Source organism: Phalangium opilio, unplaced genomic scaffold, assembly GCF_054372755.1.
Source record: "Phalangium opilio isolate 3A_F unplaced genomic scaffold, DU_Popi_V2 ptg000061l_1, whole genome shotgun sequence".
In the NCBI taxonomy this organism is placed as follows: domain Eukaryota; kingdom Metazoa; phylum Arthropoda; class Arachnida; order Opiliones; family Phalangiidae; genus Phalangium; species Phalangium opilio.
Window position 1 is genome coordinate 1875462 of NW_028324178.1, and position 20964 is coordinate 1896425.

Genomic DNA, 20964 nt, shown 5'->3' on the forward strand with positions numbered 1-20964 from the left:
CGTCGGGAAATGTGCGCGACGATGACGTGGCGGAGATAAGAAAACGGTATAAAACCGGTTCACAGCCGGTCGCAAGATTATTAGTCTTTCGGACAGGAATTGGGAAGGATCGTTTCACATGATGTAAGTCTCTTATTTTTTTTTACTTTCGAAGTTTGGAGGAGATTTTTTTAAATCTTCACGTTTTTAGGCTTGAAGGCGGAATATTCGAACTCTCTCGTAAAAAGATCGCGACAATCACTCCCGACCGTAGGGTTAGATTAGGGTATATCGACGGAACTTCCGCTATTTCTCTCTCGCAAACGGAAATTGAAGAATTGTTCAAGTTTAAAAATGAGATTACGTTTTTTTTTTGAAGAGGAACAACGAGACGCCGTCGATTTCGAGGTTTCTAGGAGAATCTTTGAAACGCGTCGAAACGAGCGAGTATCGTAGTCAGCGAGTCGTAGATATCCGGGAAATGAGGTTAGGAACCGGAACGAGTTACGGATCATATTTACCGACTAAGAAAGGGTTCAACGCCAATCTCGAGATGTGGGAATCCCTGTTAGACCAGTTCGAGAGAATTCTAGTATTTTTAAACGAGTCCGATTACAAATTAATTAAACGAAATTAAGAATATAAAATAATTAACTTGCACCGGGTGCGAAGTCGATCACCCGTCTTAACTTAAACACCAGTGTTTACTCCCGGACTGGTCGCCTCGAGTAGGGGAAAAGTACCTCGACGCTGTGAAAAAGATAAATTTTGAAGAGGTGCACGACGAATTTTTAAATAAAACTTTCTAAGCGTAAAGTTTTGTAAAGGTATCCTAAACGAAATTATTTGTGACTCGAACGGGAATTTATTATAAATGAAATAAATGGAAAGAAAGGGATATCAATCACGGTATTGATTCCGAACAAAGCGGTTGTTGAATAACATGAGTGACATTGATATAAGGCTACATCATCCGTTTAACGGAATCATCTCCGGAGCTACCCAATCGGGAAAATCGGTTTTCGTGGCCGAGTTAATTAGGCATATCGACGTTTGCATCGTTCCATTGCCGGAAAGAATTATTTGGTGTTATACGGAATATCAAGCCGATTTATTTAATAACGTATTACAACATACGCCTTCGGTGGAGTTTTATCAGGGACTTTTAGATACGGAAACGCTCGACCCGAATGTTAGAAATTTCGTTAGTTTAGACGACTTATTGTGCGAGATAGCGAATAACCAAGAAATTAGCTACCACCTTTTCCAAAATATTCTCCCTTTAAATAGCTACCACCTTTTACAAAACATTCTCCTATTAATTAGCTGCCACTTTTTCCAAAACATTCTCCTATTAATTAGCTGCCACCTTTTCCAAAAGATTTTCCTATTAATTAAAAATATATTTAATGCAAAGCCACACAGTATGTCTTCTTCCAGTTCAATAGAATTTCGGTCCAATGGGACTATAATATAATCGCACCTTTTGGCTACGTTCGGTCGAATGGGACACCACAAAAAAGCCGTTCTGTCGAATGGGAATTCGGTTCAATGGGACCAAAGCATTTATTTTGTAGGGGCACTCATCATAGGAATTCCTCTTCATTTTAAATAATGCAAAATTTATATTATCCGGGGAAACAAATTAGAACGATGAATTTAAATTCTAATAATTTAGTTATTTTCAAATTTCCTCGAGATCAGTCGGCGATTATTCAAATCGCGAAACAAATATCTTTCGGAAATAGTAAATACGTTACGGACGCGTTTAGACAAGCTGTAGCTCGACCGTACGGTTATCTGTTTGTGGACTTAAAACCGAATACACCCGATAATTACCGATTACGATCGGGGATTTTACCGGAGGAAGTGTAGAAAAAAGATTTGTTATCATATTCAGCTTAGTGTTTTTTTAATATTTTTTTTTCTAAGATGTTTCTCTGATCTTAAGGATTTATTAAAAGTTATGTTAATTAGATTTAATATGGTTAAAGAATCGAAGGCAATTTTTTACGCGTTCGGGGTCAATGGATTGCGAAAGAAATCGCTTTAGTTGTTTCAGAAACGGGCGAGAGTCGGGTCTGGACGATACAGCCGCCGTATCCGTTTAGGGAACTTTCGCTCAAGGATAAAAGGCAACGCGTGTGGTTAACCAAAAACATTCGCGATTTGCGGTGGAGTGAAGGGATCATGATTATTTTTAGCAAAACGATATCATTTTTTTTACCAAAGGATTAGAAAAGTCGTAATTTTTTTCCAGGTACCTGAACGCGAATGTAATTAATATTGAAGAGTACGGGTGTCCGAAAATTCGTCAATCAAGCTCAAAATGAATACGCGCGGCACGTTCTATCGAGACTACGACAATTGTCCACTCGCGAAAGCTCGTTAAACCGCGAAATGGTTTGTCCAAAGAAATTGTGTCAACACGCGAATTTTCCGAAATTTTTGACCTCGTGCAACCCTCGTCAAAGGAAAGCCGCCATTAAATTCGCTTCTCAAAATGAAATACTAACCTTAATCGAATGTTGTATAAATGTATTGCGAGGTAACGTGAAATTGACAGAAACCAAAAAGACGCGATTAAAGAAACACCGTTCTGTATTACGTCAACTATCCGGGAAGTTACCTACCGCGAAAAGAAGGGAAATTCTCAGGCAAAAAGGTGGTTTTCTCCCTTTGTTGATCCCGGGAATCCTATCGATTCTCAGTTCGGCGGCTGGAGCCGCTATTAGTAAAGCTATTAAGAACTAAACCATGGCCAAGAAGATGATTTTAGTATCGGAGGACGTTTTGAAAAGACTTCAATAGAATCCCCGAGTATCGTCCGAAAAAAAACCTGATAAAACCGAACGTAGATACGACGCTCGAATTGCAAAGCGATCCTAGCGAGGTTATGAATCGACGAAATTTACGTAACACCGACAAAATAAAAATTTACAATCACAAATTACAGCAACGAGTAAATCGGAAACTTAAACGGAATATTAGCAAAGCGAAGATGAAAAATTGGGAAAGCGAAATAGCCGCGGCAATCCTGTCCTATATTCTTAGCAAAGCGATGACTTTGTTCAAGTGGTTAGCGCGTTCGCCAAGCTTCGAGGTGACGGAACAGGGCGAATTTATCTACCGCGGACGTCCAGTAAACGGTTCTCACGTCATAGATTTATTAACGTACGCGGTTCCGGGTTCGAAAAAAAGTAAAAAGCCCGTAGGATCGGACGAATTTTGCGAGTACTTGACAAGCGTAAACGTTCCTCGTTCTTTGTACAAATCGACGAACCTTCGTGCTAGTCAGTCAACGCGTTACAAAAGCGAAACTAAAAAGTTTCACGATGATGACGAATATACTAACACTGAAGACGACGGAATTATTATGGGAGGCGAAGGGTTTAAAAAATGGGTCGTTTTGTAACATTTGGCGTAAATAAAAAATTTCGAGTATAATTGTTTCAATAGCGAATGCGGGGTAGTCATTAGCGTACCGAATGTAGTCACGAGAAGAACGGGATGTAGAACATCATGGAAAAATTAAAGGAATTGTATTATAACGCGTCGCGAGCGGGATCTTACGGGGGTGTAAAGAATTTATATCGCGCCGCGCGCGCCTGTGGTATAAAAGTAAATTTAAAAGAAGTGGAAAATTTCTTCGTACCATAGTTTACGGAATCGACGAACAATGGCAAATAGACTTGGTAGACTTACAAAATTTGAGTCGTTTTAACCGGGGTTACCGATATATATTATGCTGCATCGACGTATTTAGAAAATACGCCTTCGTCGTTGCCACTAATGACAAAAAGGGAGAAACCATGGTTAAAGCCCTGAATAATATTTTAGAATCGGGAAGGAAGCCGAAAACGATCCAAAGCGATAACGGAAACGAATTCGTTTGCGCGGCTGTGCAAAAACGATTGCGCCGATTGGGAATAAAATTTTTCGCCACGTATTCCGAAACGAAGGCGTCGGTAGTGGAACGTTTCAACCGCACTTTAAAAGAGCGTATGTTTCGATACTTCACCGAAAATAATACTCGAAATTATATCGACGTTCTGAAGGATTTAGTCGACGCTTACAACGACAGTTATCATAGCTCTATAAAACGTAAGCCGATTGACGTAACACCTCGTAATTCCGGGGAAATTTGGAAAAATTTATACGGCGATATAGACTTCTCGCCTCCAATTTCTTATCCTTTCGAAATCGGGGATATCGTTCGAATTAGCAAGAACAAAAAGACGTTCGAGAAGGGTTATTTACCCAATTGGAGCGGGGAGTTATTTCGAGTAACGGAAAGATTACCTCGAAAGCCGCCGTTAGATAAGTCGGAGGATTTCGGGTGTCTTCTACGAAGAGGAAGTACAGAAAGTCGGGAAAGACCTGGAAAATACTCTATTTAAGATTGAAGGAAAGGCGTTGTTCCAACGGTACAACCGAAAAATTTGTTCGCTGGAAAGGTTACCCGGCGTCCTTCGATAGTTGGGTGAAAGAGATAGTGACAAAAAAATCATGAGTTTCTACGTTACGTTACCGTCCGATTCTTCGACGAGTTAATTCCCCGATAATCGGATTAGTCGGTTTCGTACGTATTTAACGGAAACCGTTAATTTAAACGGTTCTTACGAAGTCGGGTTAGCCGAAATAAGTTATCCTAGAACTTGGAACAACATCAAGGAAGACGCCTTACTATCGCTAGTAAAGAAGAATCAATTCGTGGCGGAAATAAAATTACCGAAAGGATATTACGATACGATAACGGCGTTGATACATTTTCTTAATTCCGAAGTAGAGAAAGCCGTATCTTTATCGAAGAAAAATAGCGATAAAAAGACGGTGATATTCGAATATTCTCCGCACAAACGTCGGGTATCGGTCACTTTGAAGAAGGACTACTCGGTTGTCTTATCGGGGTTCTTGGCGATTACGCTTGGTTTTACGAGAGAAATGGTCGATGATTTTAGTATCGTCGATTATTATCTAGGAGATTTTACGGTCGATTTAAACGTCAGTATGCATTCGTTATTCGTTTACTCCGACATTGTTGAAAATCGAATCGTAGGCGACGTTAGTTCCCCTCTACTTCGAGTCGTGAGTGTCCAGGGCAAAGACGGCGAGACTATAGATAAAGACTTTACGCGTCCTCATTACATCCCGTCGCTAGTAATTCGTTTCACACTATGGAAATAAGTATTAACTAGCGAATTGGGAGTTCTTGTTCAATTCGAACGAGGTAAAGTTCACGTCACATTACATTTCAGGCCGAAGAGAATGTGGACGTCGTTATAAGTAAACGGTAAGAGATACTACCGTCATCATTCGAAAGGAAGATATTGAGAGAGTCGAGTCACGGTGATGGATTTCGAGAGATATTACTTAAATCAAGGGCATTTTAGTTCGCAATATAACCCCGAGTTCGAAAATTATTACGCTTCTCAAGCCGGAAACGGAAGTATACCATTTTATCGCGGTGTTCCGGCGCAACGCGGATACGGATTAGCCAATATAGTAGCCTCGGCGTTTAGACGCGTTTTCCCGCTGTTTAAATTGGGAGCGATTTTTCTCGGTAAAAAAGTTTTAAATACCGGCGCGAAAGTAGCTACGGATGTCGTTAGCGGTGTTCCGTTGAAAAGCACGCTGAAAACGCGAGGTACCGAAGCTGGGAAAGAAAAGCTTTCGCGATTGAGCGACGAAATTAAAAATAAAATGGGCGCGTCGGAAATCGGAAAGACGATGACGGGAAGCGGTTTTAAAAAGAAAAGAAAGAAGCCGAAACTGATTAGTTCGGTCGCGAAGGCCAAAAGGAGAAGGTCGAGACCCGTATATTCCGACATTTTTACGAATCGGTCAACGTTATGAAAACGCGCGCGCGGGAATGACGTTGATTCATCCTAAATCGGGCGCCCTGAAGATTTCCGAGTTGGATTTATTCGAAGTACCGCTTACTCAGTCCGGTATAATCGGAGGCGAGTGGATTGAATTTGATCCCGTGTCCAACGTGGACGAAAACGCTACCATAACGTTCGTTATTCCCGGAGATTTCGAAGGTTACATCGATATTTCCAAAACTCTTTTACAAGTTCAAGCCAAAATTATCAGAGCCGATGGCGCGGTCATCGATTACGCGACGAAAGTTGTGGGACCGGAAAATTTATTTTTGCACGCGCTCTTTAGCGAAGTGCACGTCTTTATGAACGAGAAATCCGTCACGGCTTCCGCTCAAAAAAGCATGATCCAAACTTTGCTTACTTTCGGTGGTCCGGCGAAAACCAGTTTCTTAACGAGTTCTCTGTTTTACAAGGACACGGCGGGTAAATTCGACGAGCCCGCCAGTAACGACGGATTTAAGGCGCGAAAAGCGATAGCCGCCAATGGCGTAATAGATAAAATGGGTGTGCTTCATACGTACATTTGTCAGCAATCGCGGTACCTCCCGAATATCTTGAACCTAAAGTTCAAATTCACTAAAAACCCGAACGAATTTTGTCTCCATACGAATACCGACGTGAAATACAAAGTCAAATTCGAAATGGCGTGTTTATATATATCTGAAAAGTACATTTAATTAACGAAATTTTAATCGCTCATTCCAGCCCCGTACAACGCGGGACGATGAAATATCCAATTATCCGATCCGAATGCAATTCGTTTTCCATCGCTCAAGGGTCCAAAATAACAATTCGAGACAACTTATTTAACGGTCAAATACCGAAGAAACTGGTCGTTGGCTTGCTCGAACAGAACGCGTATTTAGGGGATTATAAAAAATCGCCCTTCAATTATTTTCAAAATATAGGGGTTTATCACGTAGCTTTGTAAGTTGACGGGGTTTCGGTACCTCACAAACCGTTATCTCCTAGTTTCAATGACAATCTGTACGTTAGATCGTACATTAATTAGTTTCTGCAAACTGGGCAATTTAATATCGACGAGAGTAATTTTATTTCGAGAGAAGAGTTTCCCAACGGGAATTGTTTTTTCGTTTTTGACTCGACTCCGGACCTCTCTCATTCCGTCGAACATTTTCAGGTGATAAAAAACGGTAGCGTACGTTTAGAGATAAAGTTCGAAAACGCTCTTACCCAGACCGTTTGCGTTATCTACTATAGCGAGTTTCAAAATTTGATTGAAATAGATAAAAATTGCGCGGTTTTCTTCGATTATTCGAGCTAAGATTATGGATGCGCTACAACTAACCGAAATAGTAAAGAAAGATTCCGCGGCCAAAAATTTCTTTCGAGGCGTCTTCGCGGCCGATAAATTACCTCGTCGCGTCTCTTCTTTTCCATCATTTTACGTGGCCAATACGGGATTAGCGAATACTCCGGGCGAGCATTGAACAGTGATATATTTCTCGAGAAAGAAGAATTGCGAATTCTTCGACAGTTTCAGCTACCCGCCGGATTTCTTTCAATTTATCAATTTTGTCGAGAAAAACAGTTTAACCGTGACTTTCAATTCGAAGCTACTGCAAAACAACACCGGCAAAACGTGCGGGGGTTATTGCGTATATTTTACTTTAAATAGATGTCGAGGGATAAATTTGTACGATATCGTTAGTAAATTTTCCAACGATACGAATATTAACGACCTTATGATTTCCGAATTTATGGAGAAGAAGTTTTCAATAAAATTTTTAACTTAACAAATCGTTTTTTTTAATATTTTTGTAGCGATTATACATACATTATTAAACGCGAGACGGAAACTATACGCGGCTATACACGTATTCTAACGAATAACGTCGTCATTAGGGCGGGTTGAAAGGTCTCCGGCTGGGACCGAGTCGTCGTTGTCTTCGTCGGAGATCGAGTCGGATACCGGGTCTCGGGGAGGATCCAAGTGATCGTAAGCTAACGTCGAGACACCGTCATCCAGTATGAAACGTTTATCGTCGTACGGGTTCAAACACAGCTTGTTTTGTTGAACCGTGTATGATCGTGTTTTTTACTGACGATCCGTTTCATCTCCGCTACGGTAACTCGACGATTTACCAGACAGTTCTTATAGTCTTCGTGTAAAACGGTCTTTTTGACCAACCGTTTGCAAATTCCCTTAGCGGTCTTTTTCTCACCGTCCGCCGACAAGATGGAATACATTTTCGATCGTAAGCCGCAGAGTTCTTTAAAGGGCATTCCGTTCAGCTCGTCCTTGAATTTCCCGAGTACCTTTTTATTGACGTTGCTAAAAAGAGGATGGTCGGTTGGGTACCCGGAAAAATCGTAATGGTCGGCTTCTTGACCCATGTCCTCGTACAAGTCTTCGGTTTTGATGGAATACGCGAGACTATCTGTAATATTTACCCCATTTTTTTCTTAGTAAACGATTTCGAGTTTTACGAATAAAATACGCGGTAACGTACCAGTATCGGTGAACAAAAGTTTCGCTTTGTCGCCGTACCGAGCTCGGATGACGTCGTAATGAAATCGAAACATTAGCAGTTTCGAGAGGTCTAAGATGGTAAATCCGGTGTAGATGGGTCGATTCAAAGTGATATTTTTCTTCGTTAAATGAATCCCCACCAAATCGTTGTGAAAAACGGTAAATTTTTCAAAAGCCGGCGAATTGGCTCTTTTCGCTGCTATTTTCGGAATTTGAACCAACTCGAATTTGATCCTGTTCCTTAAATTTTCCATCGTTTTACCTATAACGATAAAATAATATTAATTTTACCGAAAAAAACAAATATATATAGCGACCGCAGACGGCGTTATTCATCAGTTTGAAGAAATCTTTCTCAAAGTCGTTGGCGGCCATTTTCCTTTTTTCGGTGTTGAAAGCGATATAATCGGCGAGCAAAATTCCTTGCTCGAAAGATAAAATTCGATGGACACGGGCGACTTTCATTCCTTTTTCAACGTAGTACTTTAGATTACGGTAATGCACTACGTATTTGGCTTTCGGACGGAGATCGGAAACCAATCTAGGCAGAGAGTCTTTACGCGGAATGCCCCAATGATCCAGTTGTTCTTTGCAATAATAAGGCAGCTCCAACTTTAAGATGGTACGTTTTTGCGGGACTAAAGCTAGATCGTTATGATCCCGGTGTAATTCCGCGGGGTATTCCAAATCAACCTCTACGATGAATCCCAGTCGGTCGTCGTCCGGGTGGTTGAGGACGTTTTCGAATTTTCCCATTTGAAATTTTTCACCGGCATTGGATCCGGCGTATAAGTTGTTACAATCCAAATAAGATAGAAACGTCGTTGTTTTTACCGGATCGTGCGTTTCGGGGACGCATTTGTTGTTAGCGGTAGCTAAACGGCGACTGATGGTAGAAACGCCACCGCGAATCCCTTTTTCGATCAGGAGATGCATATCCGGATCCAACAACAAATCCAACTCGACATCCGTCATGTAGAGAGCGCTTTCCCACACGAAACATGGACTGGTGTAAGAATGGGCGCTGTCCAATTTGTAATAGTTCATACAGAGGGCTCGGAACGATTCGAATACGTCGGCCAACTGCAAAGTGTAGGCGGGGACGTAGAGGTCGTGATATTCCCCCATATTTCTAATCCCGAACGTTTCCCAGATTAGACGCGCGGTGGTAATCGGCGTCGGATATACCCGAGTCGGTGAGAATACCATAGAAATCTTCCTTGGTCGGGAGATACGTTTGGTCGAATTTCTCTTGGTTGTCCATATAATCGTACGGGTAAACGCCTTTGCGAAGTAACAGCTCGACTTTGTCCGGGGTATAGACGGAATTTAGAATTGGGAACATGTTCGGACCGTCTTTCGCTAAATTTTGAACGAGCGTTTCAAGAGAAGCCGACAAGAATCGAAAACTGTCGACGAAACGTAAATGACCCAAAGAGAAGGAAATGTACGTTTCGCTATTACTCGGGATGCATTAGATTTTTTTAACTTTGATTTTGCCATTTTGTTGCAATAAAAGATGAGCGTCGTAACGACTATAATTATGGAAAAATACGGGTATGAAACTCGGGGGTTTTAGTTAAAAATTAAACGAATTATGGGCGGCTCCTCTATATTTTCCCGAGTAATGGTCGTGATCCCGAACTTTCCAGTCATCTTTCGAAAACGGTTCAGAGCAAATGTAACAAACGCTAGCCTCGCGATACGATTCTTTCTCCGCGGGTGATAAATCCATTTGTCGATTCTGTTTGATTTTTTCTAAGATAAGGTCCGATTCGAGCCCTAATTTATCTAAAAATACCGTCGTCGCGTCTATACCCCGATAGGTCGTCGGTTTACTAGCGGTACCTAAAAAAATATGAAATTTTTTGACGCGAATAAATTAGGAAAAAAAGAAACGTGCGAAGCTAAAGCAGTGGTCGACGAAAGCGGCGAGTCAGGAAGACAGGTGATAATTTTCGACAAATTCGACTCGAAGTCCGCGTAGATGACGTAAGGGACTCTCATACACCACCCGAACTTTCTGAATTTGAAGATAGGCTGCTTGGTGGGCATGGTAATACGTTGAGGGTCGTGGATGTTACATTCTTTAACGTGCTCGGCGTAATTGTTTTGAGCGTTGACGCCGGAAAAACGATGCAAACAGTAGCGACAATAATAGGCGGTGTTGTGGTGTCTCTTAACGTCGCTCAATAGGCGGCTTAAGCTTTTAATCAGACAATAATGTTGGTTCTTGCCCCGAGAAACTAATAATAAATCGATTTGCCGGTCTTTCGCGACTCGGTTTTCGCTGACGTACAGCGGAAAAATAAATTTTTCCAACGCGAAGACGTTTACCGTCAGTTGGTTCGTTCGTTCGAATTTCGATAGTTTGTAAGAGTCGAATTTGAAAGGAAACGATATAGAGTCTAAATTTTGTTCGTCGACGTAATTTGTATAGTTATTTACGCGCTCGGAGTGAATATCAACGGGATGTAATTTAGCTAAAATACTATACAAGAAACACTTATCGTCCAAATTTTTAATATTTACAACGGCCTTTTTATCGGCGATCCATTTAGGTAGTTCGATATACGATCCACCGCGGAGCGGGACGTACGCGATAATATTTAGTTGTAAATGCATGATTTTATCTAGGACCCACCCGCTACCGGCATGTTCGAATTCCGACAGGGATTGTTCAATTTTTTGGAGACTTTCGATGATTTGACGCGGAATTACTTCGGCACCCTAAGGAGGTGCAATTAAATCCGCGAAAGTAAGGAAAGGTTTCCGCGATCAAATCCGTATCGGCTAGCTTGCGGATGAATCGCGCGTGTGCGACTAGATACCATTTAACACCGCGGTTTAAACGAAGTCTATCGTTAATATATCTAGAAATAGAATTCTCGTGCGCTTTGATTATTTTTACCGGGTCGGTTTCCATCTCCCTCGGCGTCACGCGCGCGGCGAAAACTACCCCGTCCAGCGCTTGAACTTCCTCGCATTCGTCTTCCGACGACGGTAGTGGTGGTGGTGGTGGTGGTGGTGACGAGCGTTTGGCGGGCGGGAGATCCTATTCGTCCGAATGACGTCGTTTCTCTCCGCGGGAAGTGGATGGAAGCTCGTCCGACGCGCCGGGGTGACTTCTTCGTACGTGGTTATGTAAATTATTTCGACGAGTAAAAGAAGCGGAAACGTCGAACAAGAAAATCTTATTCCGTCGGTCGCGAACGAACGTGCTGGTTTTAATATTTACGCGACTTAAATGTCTCGGAACACTTTTCGCAGTTATACATCTCGATTGTTAATCCATGGAAAACCCGACACAAAATGATTTCGGAGCTACGCATCAGAACCTGCTTATAAACTCGAAATCTCTTTAGAAGGTTCCTTATCTTATCTTATCTTGGGAAATGCTATTTTAGAAATTGGTAAACCGGATCTAACCGGTATTTATTTACAACGGAATTTTCCATAAATATCTTATCGACGGTCGAGTTAATCTTATCAGTTCAAACAAGAGGAGCAAGATCATACAGTCACCGGAAATGTACTCCCTACGTCATTCGCCGTACTCATCTCAAAACAAAACACTCGAATGTAAATAAACGATAAAACCATATTTCTCAATCATTTTATTGCTCGTCTAATTATTCGAGAATACAATAAATTTTCGAGAAATATATTTCGCGATTAATTAAAGTTCCGAGTACGTTAATTTTTTGCGTCTTAATTTAACCCCGAAGATCCGAACCCTTTATTTCCTCTACTCGTGTCTTGTAACGTCTTAAAATATAAATTATTTTATCAACTCGAGACGATTTAATGAGATGTTTTACCTTACTTTACACTCTTCTAGATCTGGGTACGCGATTTTCTCGCAAATAAGTTGAGCGATTCTCGTGCCTTTATTCGCTTTGACCAAAATTAAAAACTATAACACCCACATTTCCATTATAATCTCGATCAATTACACCACCTGCAATAGCGCGAAAGATTATGCGAAATGCTACTACGCCCGTTTTATGTATTTTTTTAAATCGTACCTCCAATATGGATGAAATTTCGTAGCGCCAGACCAGATCTTGGAGCTAAAAAAAAATAGTATAAACTATGAAATAGACGAACGCTTTTACGTAAAATAGGTTTTTTTTAAACAAACCGAGTCTTCCGTAGCAGCCGTCGGGTACCGATAACTGTAAATCAGTTTTTACCAACGTTCGTGACATTGGAGCCACCGAGTAATCGTACGCGCTATAATAAATTATGACTTATAGATATAGGGGTCAAGTATTAACGGCATTTGTTAATTTACCTGTACAAGTCGTAACCCGCTGCCATGCTCGACGCTCTAGTCGGTGTATACGCGTTATCGGAAACTTTAACATATTTCAACGTCGATGTACGTGCGTTAGTGTTCATGCCGAGCGTGGTAAACGTCGCTAACTTAAAAAATCTTATTCCGCCGGTCAAGCGTTTTCTTATCTCCGCCACGTCAACGTCGCGCGCATTTCCCGACGCGTCATCGTCACGCGCCTTACTTCCGGGTTTGGCTCCTGTGACGTTATCGTGCTTATCTTATCTCCTATCAGTGACTTCATCGTACTTATCTTATCTTTAAAAAAATGGCTGCCTCACGTGGCCTATGAGGTCAAATCACGTGACCTATGACGTCAGATCACGTGACCTATGACGTCAGATCACGTGACCTATGACGTCAGATCACGTGACCTTTGATATCAAAAAAATAGTTGCATGCAGCCCATTTTATTCCTATGGTTGCAGCCCCATAAGATTAACATTGTCCCAGAACGCCCACTATATATCTACTCGCATTTTTATAAAGTTTTTCTCCTTACCGTGACTTTAATCCTAAGATTTTCCCGGGTTTCTGAGGCACCATAAAGTAATGTTGATGTACAGCTGGGAGAGCTGGGCGGTAAGATTCGTAATCGGGACCGACTGAAAAATCCCAATCGCGCTAAATATTTTTTGTTTTGCGCGAGATTTACCAGAATTAAGTTTCTGGTCTACGTTTTCTAAATACTAAATTTTGAAGCATTTATTTGCTTCCTAAGGTTCTTAGTTTTTACTATCTAAATTAAAGTACTAAGGTTGTATTCTAAGTTTTATTTTTACTGGAGCAGAGCTCCTTGTTTGAATTCCAAAAGTGTTGTGAGTTTCAAAGGGGCCCGTAGGCTTTTTAAAGTCCGTGAACTTATATACAAAGAAAAACAAATTTATTTGCACGTGTGATATGGACTACGCTTCGAGAGGGAGAGTTTTTCTAAAGATAGGATGACGTCTTTTAGGTGGTGTCCCCCCATATCGCCCAATCTCATTCGTCCCAATCGGAAGAATTTAACCCAAATCATATATTCCTGATTCAACCAAATGTATTTCTCCCAATTCCCGTTTGCCACAAAAGGCGATAACACAGGAATTTGGCACAAATAACATATCCGTTTTATTAATTCGTATTTTCCATTAAAAAAGCAATATTTTAAAATAAATATATAATACCTTTTTCTGAGTTAGGGTTAGGTAGGTTAGGGTTTAGTTAAGTTAGCTTAGTAATATTTTATAAATCATTTAATTATAGTTCGCCTTTTCCAAAATATTGATGTTTAGCTTCATTGACTACTCAAATAATATGATTTTTCCAAAACATTACTTTTATGTTAGGTTAGGTTTGGGTTGGTTAAGTTAGGTTAGTAAAATTTTATAAATCATTTAACTATGATACGCCTTTTCCAAAATATTGATGTTTACCTTCGTTGACTTCTCAAATAATATGCTTTTTCCAAAATATTGATGTTTACCTTCATTGACTTCTCAAATAATATGCCTTTTCCAAAACATTACGGTTATGTTAGGCTAGGTTTGGTTTCGTTAAGTTAGGTTAGTAATAATTTAGAAATCATTTAACAATGTTACGCCTTTTCCAAAATATTGATGTTTAGCTTCATTGACTTCTCAAATAATATGCCTTTTCCAAAACATTACTGTCAGGTTAGGTTAGGTTAGGTTTGGTTAAGTTAGGTTAGTAATATTTTATAAGTCATTTAACAATGTTACGCCTTTTCCAAAATATTGATGTTTAGCTTCATTGACTACTCAAATAATATGATTTTTCCAAAGCATTACTTTTATGTTAGGTTAGTTTAGGTTTGGTTTGGTCATGTTAGGTTAGTAATATTTTATAAATCATTTAACAATGTTACGCCTTTTCCAAAATATTGATGTTTAGCTTCATTGACTTCTCAAATGACAACCCTTTTCCTAAACATTACTGTTACGTTATGTTAAGTTAGGTTAGGTTTGGTTAGGAGGACGTCTCTTTCTCTTTGGAGCGGTTATACACTTCAAGTAAATTTATCCCTTATGGAATGAAAAAAAAAATAAATAAAACCATCAAATTCTACTCTATTTGAGTCTTTTTGGGTATGCAATATTGGGTTAATTGGGATAGGAGAACTGGGAATTGGGTTAAATGAGGTTTGGGTAAATGGGAATTGGGTGTTTTAAATTGGGGAAATGGGGGGTATCCTTTTAGGTTCTTGACCCACCACACCTGAACGTCCCCTTCCACCGAAATGTAAAGTTAGGATCAGGCGTTCACGCCTCTTCTATAGATGATTTGGTTTTATTTTTAAAGGCGATTGGTTGCGGTTTTTTTAACTCTTTTGAACTTCAGTTTCTATTTTTAAACCTTTAAGGTTATTTTTTGGGGAACTCTAACCTTTTTTCAACACCGTGACGTCATCGTCACTCGGAGAGGTAAAAAGTAGGGGTGTGCGAACACCACCTTTTGGGTATCAAACTAGTTACGGAATACCAAAAAAATTTCCTTATCAAATACAGAATCGAATAGTTTGTTCCAAATTGAATACCGAAAAGTTAGGCCTTGCCTTTTCCTGCTTCTAAAAATTATATCTATCCCTGATCACACCAACATTAAAAGGTGGGACGAGATTGAGAGTATAATCAAACAAGTTGGAAAAACCAAAATATTACCTTTCCGAGTCAAGAGGTCTACTACAACAAACTTATTTACCTAGATATGGAATTATTTCTCTTTTTTTTTTTGAAGTAAAAATTTACAAATTAATAAAGCAGCATTCCAAGAATAGAGAATACATAGTAAAGCAGACGACATTTAACATCCAATAAGGATAAATCTTGGACACATGGAAGTCAGTCAATGGATAAAAGAACAGGAAATGAAGTGTATAAATTTTGGAGAGAAATAACCTTTATGTGTTTTAAAGGCCCAATTGTCTACACTTCAGCTGTTTACACAACTGGTCTGCAGTGTAAACACTATCGTCTCGTCTCACCTCAACAATATTCTTAGTTTGCCAACATGAGTGTTAACGTTAAATAACACCAAAGCTGATTTGTGGCTAGACGCACTGAAAGTCTTGCGCACCATAAAAAGAATGAACACTCCGTAGCTACTACCCGTTTACCATTGGCTCTTTCACTGGTCTAATGGCCACCACGCTCTTTTCTTCTATTCTAAAACCCAAACCTGATTATTTAAACGTGTATTTAACTTTCGGCTCACTCTGAACCGTTAATGTCTCTTCAATTCAGACACGAAAATTAAAACCCATGGTTTACTACACCTTGCGCCTCAATTATACACACTTTTGTTCACTAGGCCTATTACGGTTAATACTTGATTTAACCGACAGATTGTAAGCCTTAGCGTTCTTATTTTAATAACTATGGCAAGGATTATTCTATATACAGATGTAGTATAGCTTAAGTAATAGGCCCCAAACTGAAACGAAAAGTAGCCTATAGCCTGTGTCGCCTACCCCTGTCGCCGCCACTGGGTTTCGCGCGTTGCAGACGACGGAGAGCTGAACTTTGCGCTTTACGATTTTTGGGAATATGTTCAGTCCACTGCCGTCAACGTCATTTCCCCCATCCTTTTTCCATAGAGATAGGAACATAAATACCTCTAGTGTCACAACATGGAAGCGTCCCCATAGACTTTAACCTTATCATTAGTGAGTATACAACGTTAAAAACAGTATTCTTTATCAAATGCACCCAGCGCCATCTGTGCAAAAAGGGAAGAACTATTTTAATATATTTTCAACGGCGTAGTCTGCTACTGTGTCTGTGCGTGTATTTTATTCTAGGAAATTCGAGGGAAGTGATAATTAATTATTTAAACAAATTGATGGTGATTTGTCAGGTTAGTTAAACAAACATTATTTTTTTTGGAGTGAATGAACGAACCATGAACGCTGAATGTAAAATGTACGTATATAATGTGTAATGTACCAAGTTACCAACTAATAAATAAATTCAAATTATAAATAGACTATTATTGTCCTTGGAATAAAATCAGTTTGGTCAGTCATTTTCTAATAATCTCTCTTTTCATTTTCTCGTTCATATTCTTTGCTATTTTCCTCAGCCTGATATCTGTGTAGATGTTCATAGCCTTTTTAACAATGTGATTTAAATGGTGGTTCCATCGAAACTCTTGGTCATACATGTGCTCCGTTAAGAGTGGGAAATATGCTTTCATGCATTAAGCATAGTCTAACCAAGAGTTTCAATTTTGAGTGGAAGGTTTTTAATGCAACCACCACATTTTTCTAGATTAAGACTTCTAATGCATTTTTCAGTAAGATCAATGATTTTGACAATATCCTTAGATGGATGGATCAAACCACCGTGGTCGCGAATCAAAATCAACGTTTTTGATGAAAGACAATAATCATGGAAACTAGTATGGGTTCATTTGGAGTTTCTTCTAGCGCTGCTTTGCATTGATGGCATTTCCGATTTTTGCGAAGCTTTCTTACGACAAAGGATGTTGTCCCTGATCAAGTTAGATCCATCGAAGTAAAACTCCATGTCAGCCTCATCATCTTGTTCTTTTTCATTAGTAATTGTCTCATGAGATTTGTTGGTATTAATTTTCGAGGAAATTGTTAGAAGCTTCATACAAGTTAGGAAACGATGTTTCATTCAGGGCCAATATATTTACAAAGCCGGAAGCTTCTAACTTTGCCATGAAAAATCTCTTATAGACAGACTTAAACTGCGCTACTGTGGCAGTGGCGTAACTACAGGGGTGCAGAGCCCGCAACTGCGGGCGGGCCCAAGGCTTTTGGGGGCCCTTTCCAAATTTTGCTTATAGACTGATTGTCCCATATTTTTAAGTGTCCTATAATTCCACAAATTGTCCAATAAAGTCCTATATTTTTGAGATTTCTAAGTTATTATTTAAAATCCCAGGTGTATGACGTTTTAAGCGCAGAATTAGTGATATCTCATTTGGTCAGATCAAGAAATCGCTCAGGAATTTTTTATTTACAATTTTCACATAATTGAATTTATACGATTTTTTAAGGTTTTTGTATGAAATGATAACAATTTGAATTCTGAGCTGCACTCCAAAATAACTCAACATAATTTTGCCTCAGACCTTACATTTAAATATATAAGCCAACAGTTTGAACTGAATTATTGCACAGAGCTTTAAAATATGTTTAGTTGTAAAATATTGTTTTGAAAATTTGTTTTCTCTGAAAACCTCTCTTCCTACCTGACCTTTTTAAATAGCTTGATTTGGTCATTTGGTCTCTTTTTACTACATTGCCACTTTTTCAAGTAAATCAAAAAGTACATCTGTGTGATCCATTCAGCATATATTTAGATCTAGGTGCGAGGTATACGTTCATTTAAAGAATCTTAAGTTCTCAATAAAATAGAATTACCTACACTCTAAATCATGTCAGTTATGAGTCATCGTGAATTACAATGGAGAGAGGAATTTGAGGGATTTAGAACCGGTCCGAGCGGACGAGAATTCTAGCAGCGCGCTTTGGCAATTTTTTGGTTTCTTCTTAGCTACAAGGTGTCGATGGGACTAATAGTTTTACCCGAAGACTAGTGGTAGTAGTAGTAGTATTAGTAGTTAAATTAGTAACCGGCGTTGGTGATATGCGATTCACTTTGTCAAGCAGCCATTGGAAAATTATTCCCCCTGACCGGTATATTAGGGGATATTTCACTAGAGGTATATTTATTGTAGTAGGGATAGTGAGAGTACGTAAACGATGTGGTTTAATTATGGGCTAGACCATCTTGTTTTTCTTAAAAATGCTCCGAAACAGTTAAAGGAATAGCGACGAGGTTTAAAAATTATCTCAAATCTAAAGAAAACCTTACTTTTTTGAGACTTTAAACTCTTCTGATTCCAAAAATATGCTTGATAAATATCTAAATATGAGGGAAAACACAGAAAAAACACTTCGAAAGCTTGAAATTTGGGGGGCAAAAAAAAATTTGCGAAGATTTTTGGCGGGTTTTTTTCCTTGATACGTCACTCACAACATCTAGCGGAAAAGCCAAGCGCGAGCGGCCGAGACTCCCGAAACTATTAATGCCGCGCGAATATGAAAAAATAGGCTTAACGCGGCGCTGAGACACTAACAGGTGCGAACAGGCGTCACGTTAGCGACATCAAGAGTCAAAATTTCTCCTTACTACGTTAACAAACGAAACAAAATTTTAACTAGGCCTTTTCAAAACACAATACTTTGATTGCAATTTTATAAATTGCTACGAAACCAAAAAAAGAAGTAAATATATTATAATAAACTAGGTTTTTCAAGTATTTTTTGCATTTTTAGTTTGTGGATGACGAAAATCATGACACTAACACTTTAAGGCCCTGCATTGCAGAGACCTGCACGGGCCGAGTTTTTCAGGCCCAACCCAAGCCCGGCCCGGTTTTAGCATTTTGGATAAGCCCGAAACCCGGCCCGAGTCCGAGTACATAGTTCGTTTTTCGGCCCGGTCCGGCCCGTTACATGCATTAACCAAGCCCGGCCCGGTCCGACACATTGCATGAATTGAACAGGCCCGGCCCGGCCCGTTACACGTAGTGAAGATGTAATTTTTATATTTTTTTACATAAAATCAATGAATTCAATTCAGATTTGCTTTAGCATCGTGTATTATTCATTTCTTTCGATAATTGTTCGTCACATTTGTTCTTAAGGCCCGTTCGCAAAGGCGCTTTTAGCTCAAGCTGATTGCTGAGAGAGTAGGCGGAGTTCGCTTTCGGCGTCTTCCATGACTGTTCTCAAAAGAGCTTTGGCGGGTTTTATACAGGCGTACGCTGGTAGCAGAGACTGATTGTCGGAATCAGCCTCGATCTATCGCTGCTAGATATATAGCTGATCAGCGCTATTTCATGTCGTCTGCTAAAATGCACAGTTAAGCGAACTTTTCGTCCCGAAAAGACTTTAAAAGCTGAACACAGAGAGAAATATATTGAAAATTTTGGTTTAGCTTTTTTTCCTATTTAACAAAAAATACTTTTTATTCAATAAAAGCAATACTTCAGCTCGATTTTTATCTTCGCATCATTCCATTTCAAATCTTATATTTTTGAACATGTCCTATATTATAACATAATTTCATGAAAGGTCCCAAAATATCCGGTATTTTTGACTATGTCGAAATTTTCGTGTATTTTAACATCTAATGTATCAATATCTAGCTGTTTTATCGCGAACACATTTGACTATACACCGAAATTGCGGGGCTGGCTTTGCTTGGTCAGATTTTTTTATATTATACTTTAATTAAGTTCCTCTTTTCAAAGTGGAGTATTTTTAATTATGAGATTTTTCTACATAATTTACGCCTAAATATAAGCAATTTTGTTCCAATATTTTCCTAAAAAAGCACAGTTTTTCTCCAATAAAATCCTTTTTTTCATGAAATTTATTTGAAGATTTGATAGGGCTCCCTGTGTTTGTCCTCTATTTTCTTGACGCCAGAGATTAGATTCAGGAATCAGTGCGACCAAGCCAGCGTTTATGTGAACAAATTCGCGGAAGCTGAAGCTGACGGCGTAAAGCAGACGCTTATCGAGTAAATGGAAGCGGGAACTGCATTCTGTTCAATCAGCTTGAGCTAAAAGCGCCTTTGCGAACGGGCCTTTAGAAGCTTATACTCATTTAAATTGTCTTTCATTTGAATTTTGGATTAAATGAGAATCAAGTTCGGCCCGGCCCGTTAATTTCCAAAATTTTAAAAGCCCGACCCGGCCCGGCCCGATACAATTTTCAAAAGTGGAAAGCCCGGCTCGACCGATGCAGGACTTTGCTGCATTGCAGTTTAGGGGAGTGAGCCATGTATGTGCCAGAAATTTTAGTCGAGAGTGGCAACAAGACGCATTGCTATAAATTACGAAAGCGAAAAGTAGTAACGTTCTCGTGATGCTTTCATACTTTTTGAAATCTCGACACCCAGGAAGGGGCCCTAATTGTCGAACTGCGGGCGGGCCCAACAAACGTCGTTACGCCACTGTACTGTGGGGTTGTTATTTGAACCTCCCATTTGTCGATAACAACCTAATTGTAGCTCTTAATAATCTTGCGACATAAGTTGGAAGATATCTGTGCAAAATACATTATTCGATTAAAGTTTTTCCCTTATTGTTTACTTTAACGCTAATCAATATTTTATGGTCCTTCGGTGGTAAATAAAGTGTTCCTTAAATGCATGAGAGCAGTATTGTAAACAGCAAAAGCAAGAGGTCCTGTTTTTCTCGTTGATTCTGAAATCAAGTTCCCT

General features: G+C 39.6%; 2 protein-coding genes and 1 pseudogene across 2 annotated transcripts; 1 reads left to right on the forward strand and 2 right to left on the reverse strand.

Annotated features, from left to right (window-relative positions):
* The first annotated feature begins 5851 nt into the window (after positions 1-5851).
* Positions 5852-7315, forward strand: LOC149663563 (uncharacterized). Its single transcript, XM_089841960.1, has 4 exons — positions 5852-6381; positions 6570-6791; positions 6877-6910; positions 7112-7315. The coding sequence occupies exons 1-4, from the start codon at positions 5852-5854 to the stop codon at positions 7313-7315; spliced, it is 990 nt and encodes a 329-aa protein (XP_089698086.1).
* Positions 7316-9490: 2175 nt separating this feature from the next.
* Positions 9491-11919, reverse strand: LOC149663564 (uncharacterized). Its single transcript, XM_089841961.1, has 5 exons — positions 11878-11919; positions 11270-11413; positions 10422-11088; positions 9951-10206; positions 9491-9767 (listed from the first exon to the last, which is right to left on the reverse strand). The coding sequence occupies exons 1-5, from the start codon at positions 11917-11919 to the stop codon at positions 9491-9493; spliced, it is 1386 nt and encodes a 461-aa protein (XP_089698087.1).
* A 150-nt stretch (positions 11920-12069) lies between these two features.
* LOC149663565 (deoxyuridine 5'-triphosphate nucleotidohydrolase-like) lies at positions 12070-12762 on the reverse strand (annotated as a pseudogene).
* Between the last annotated feature and the right edge of the window lie 8202 nt (positions 12763-20964).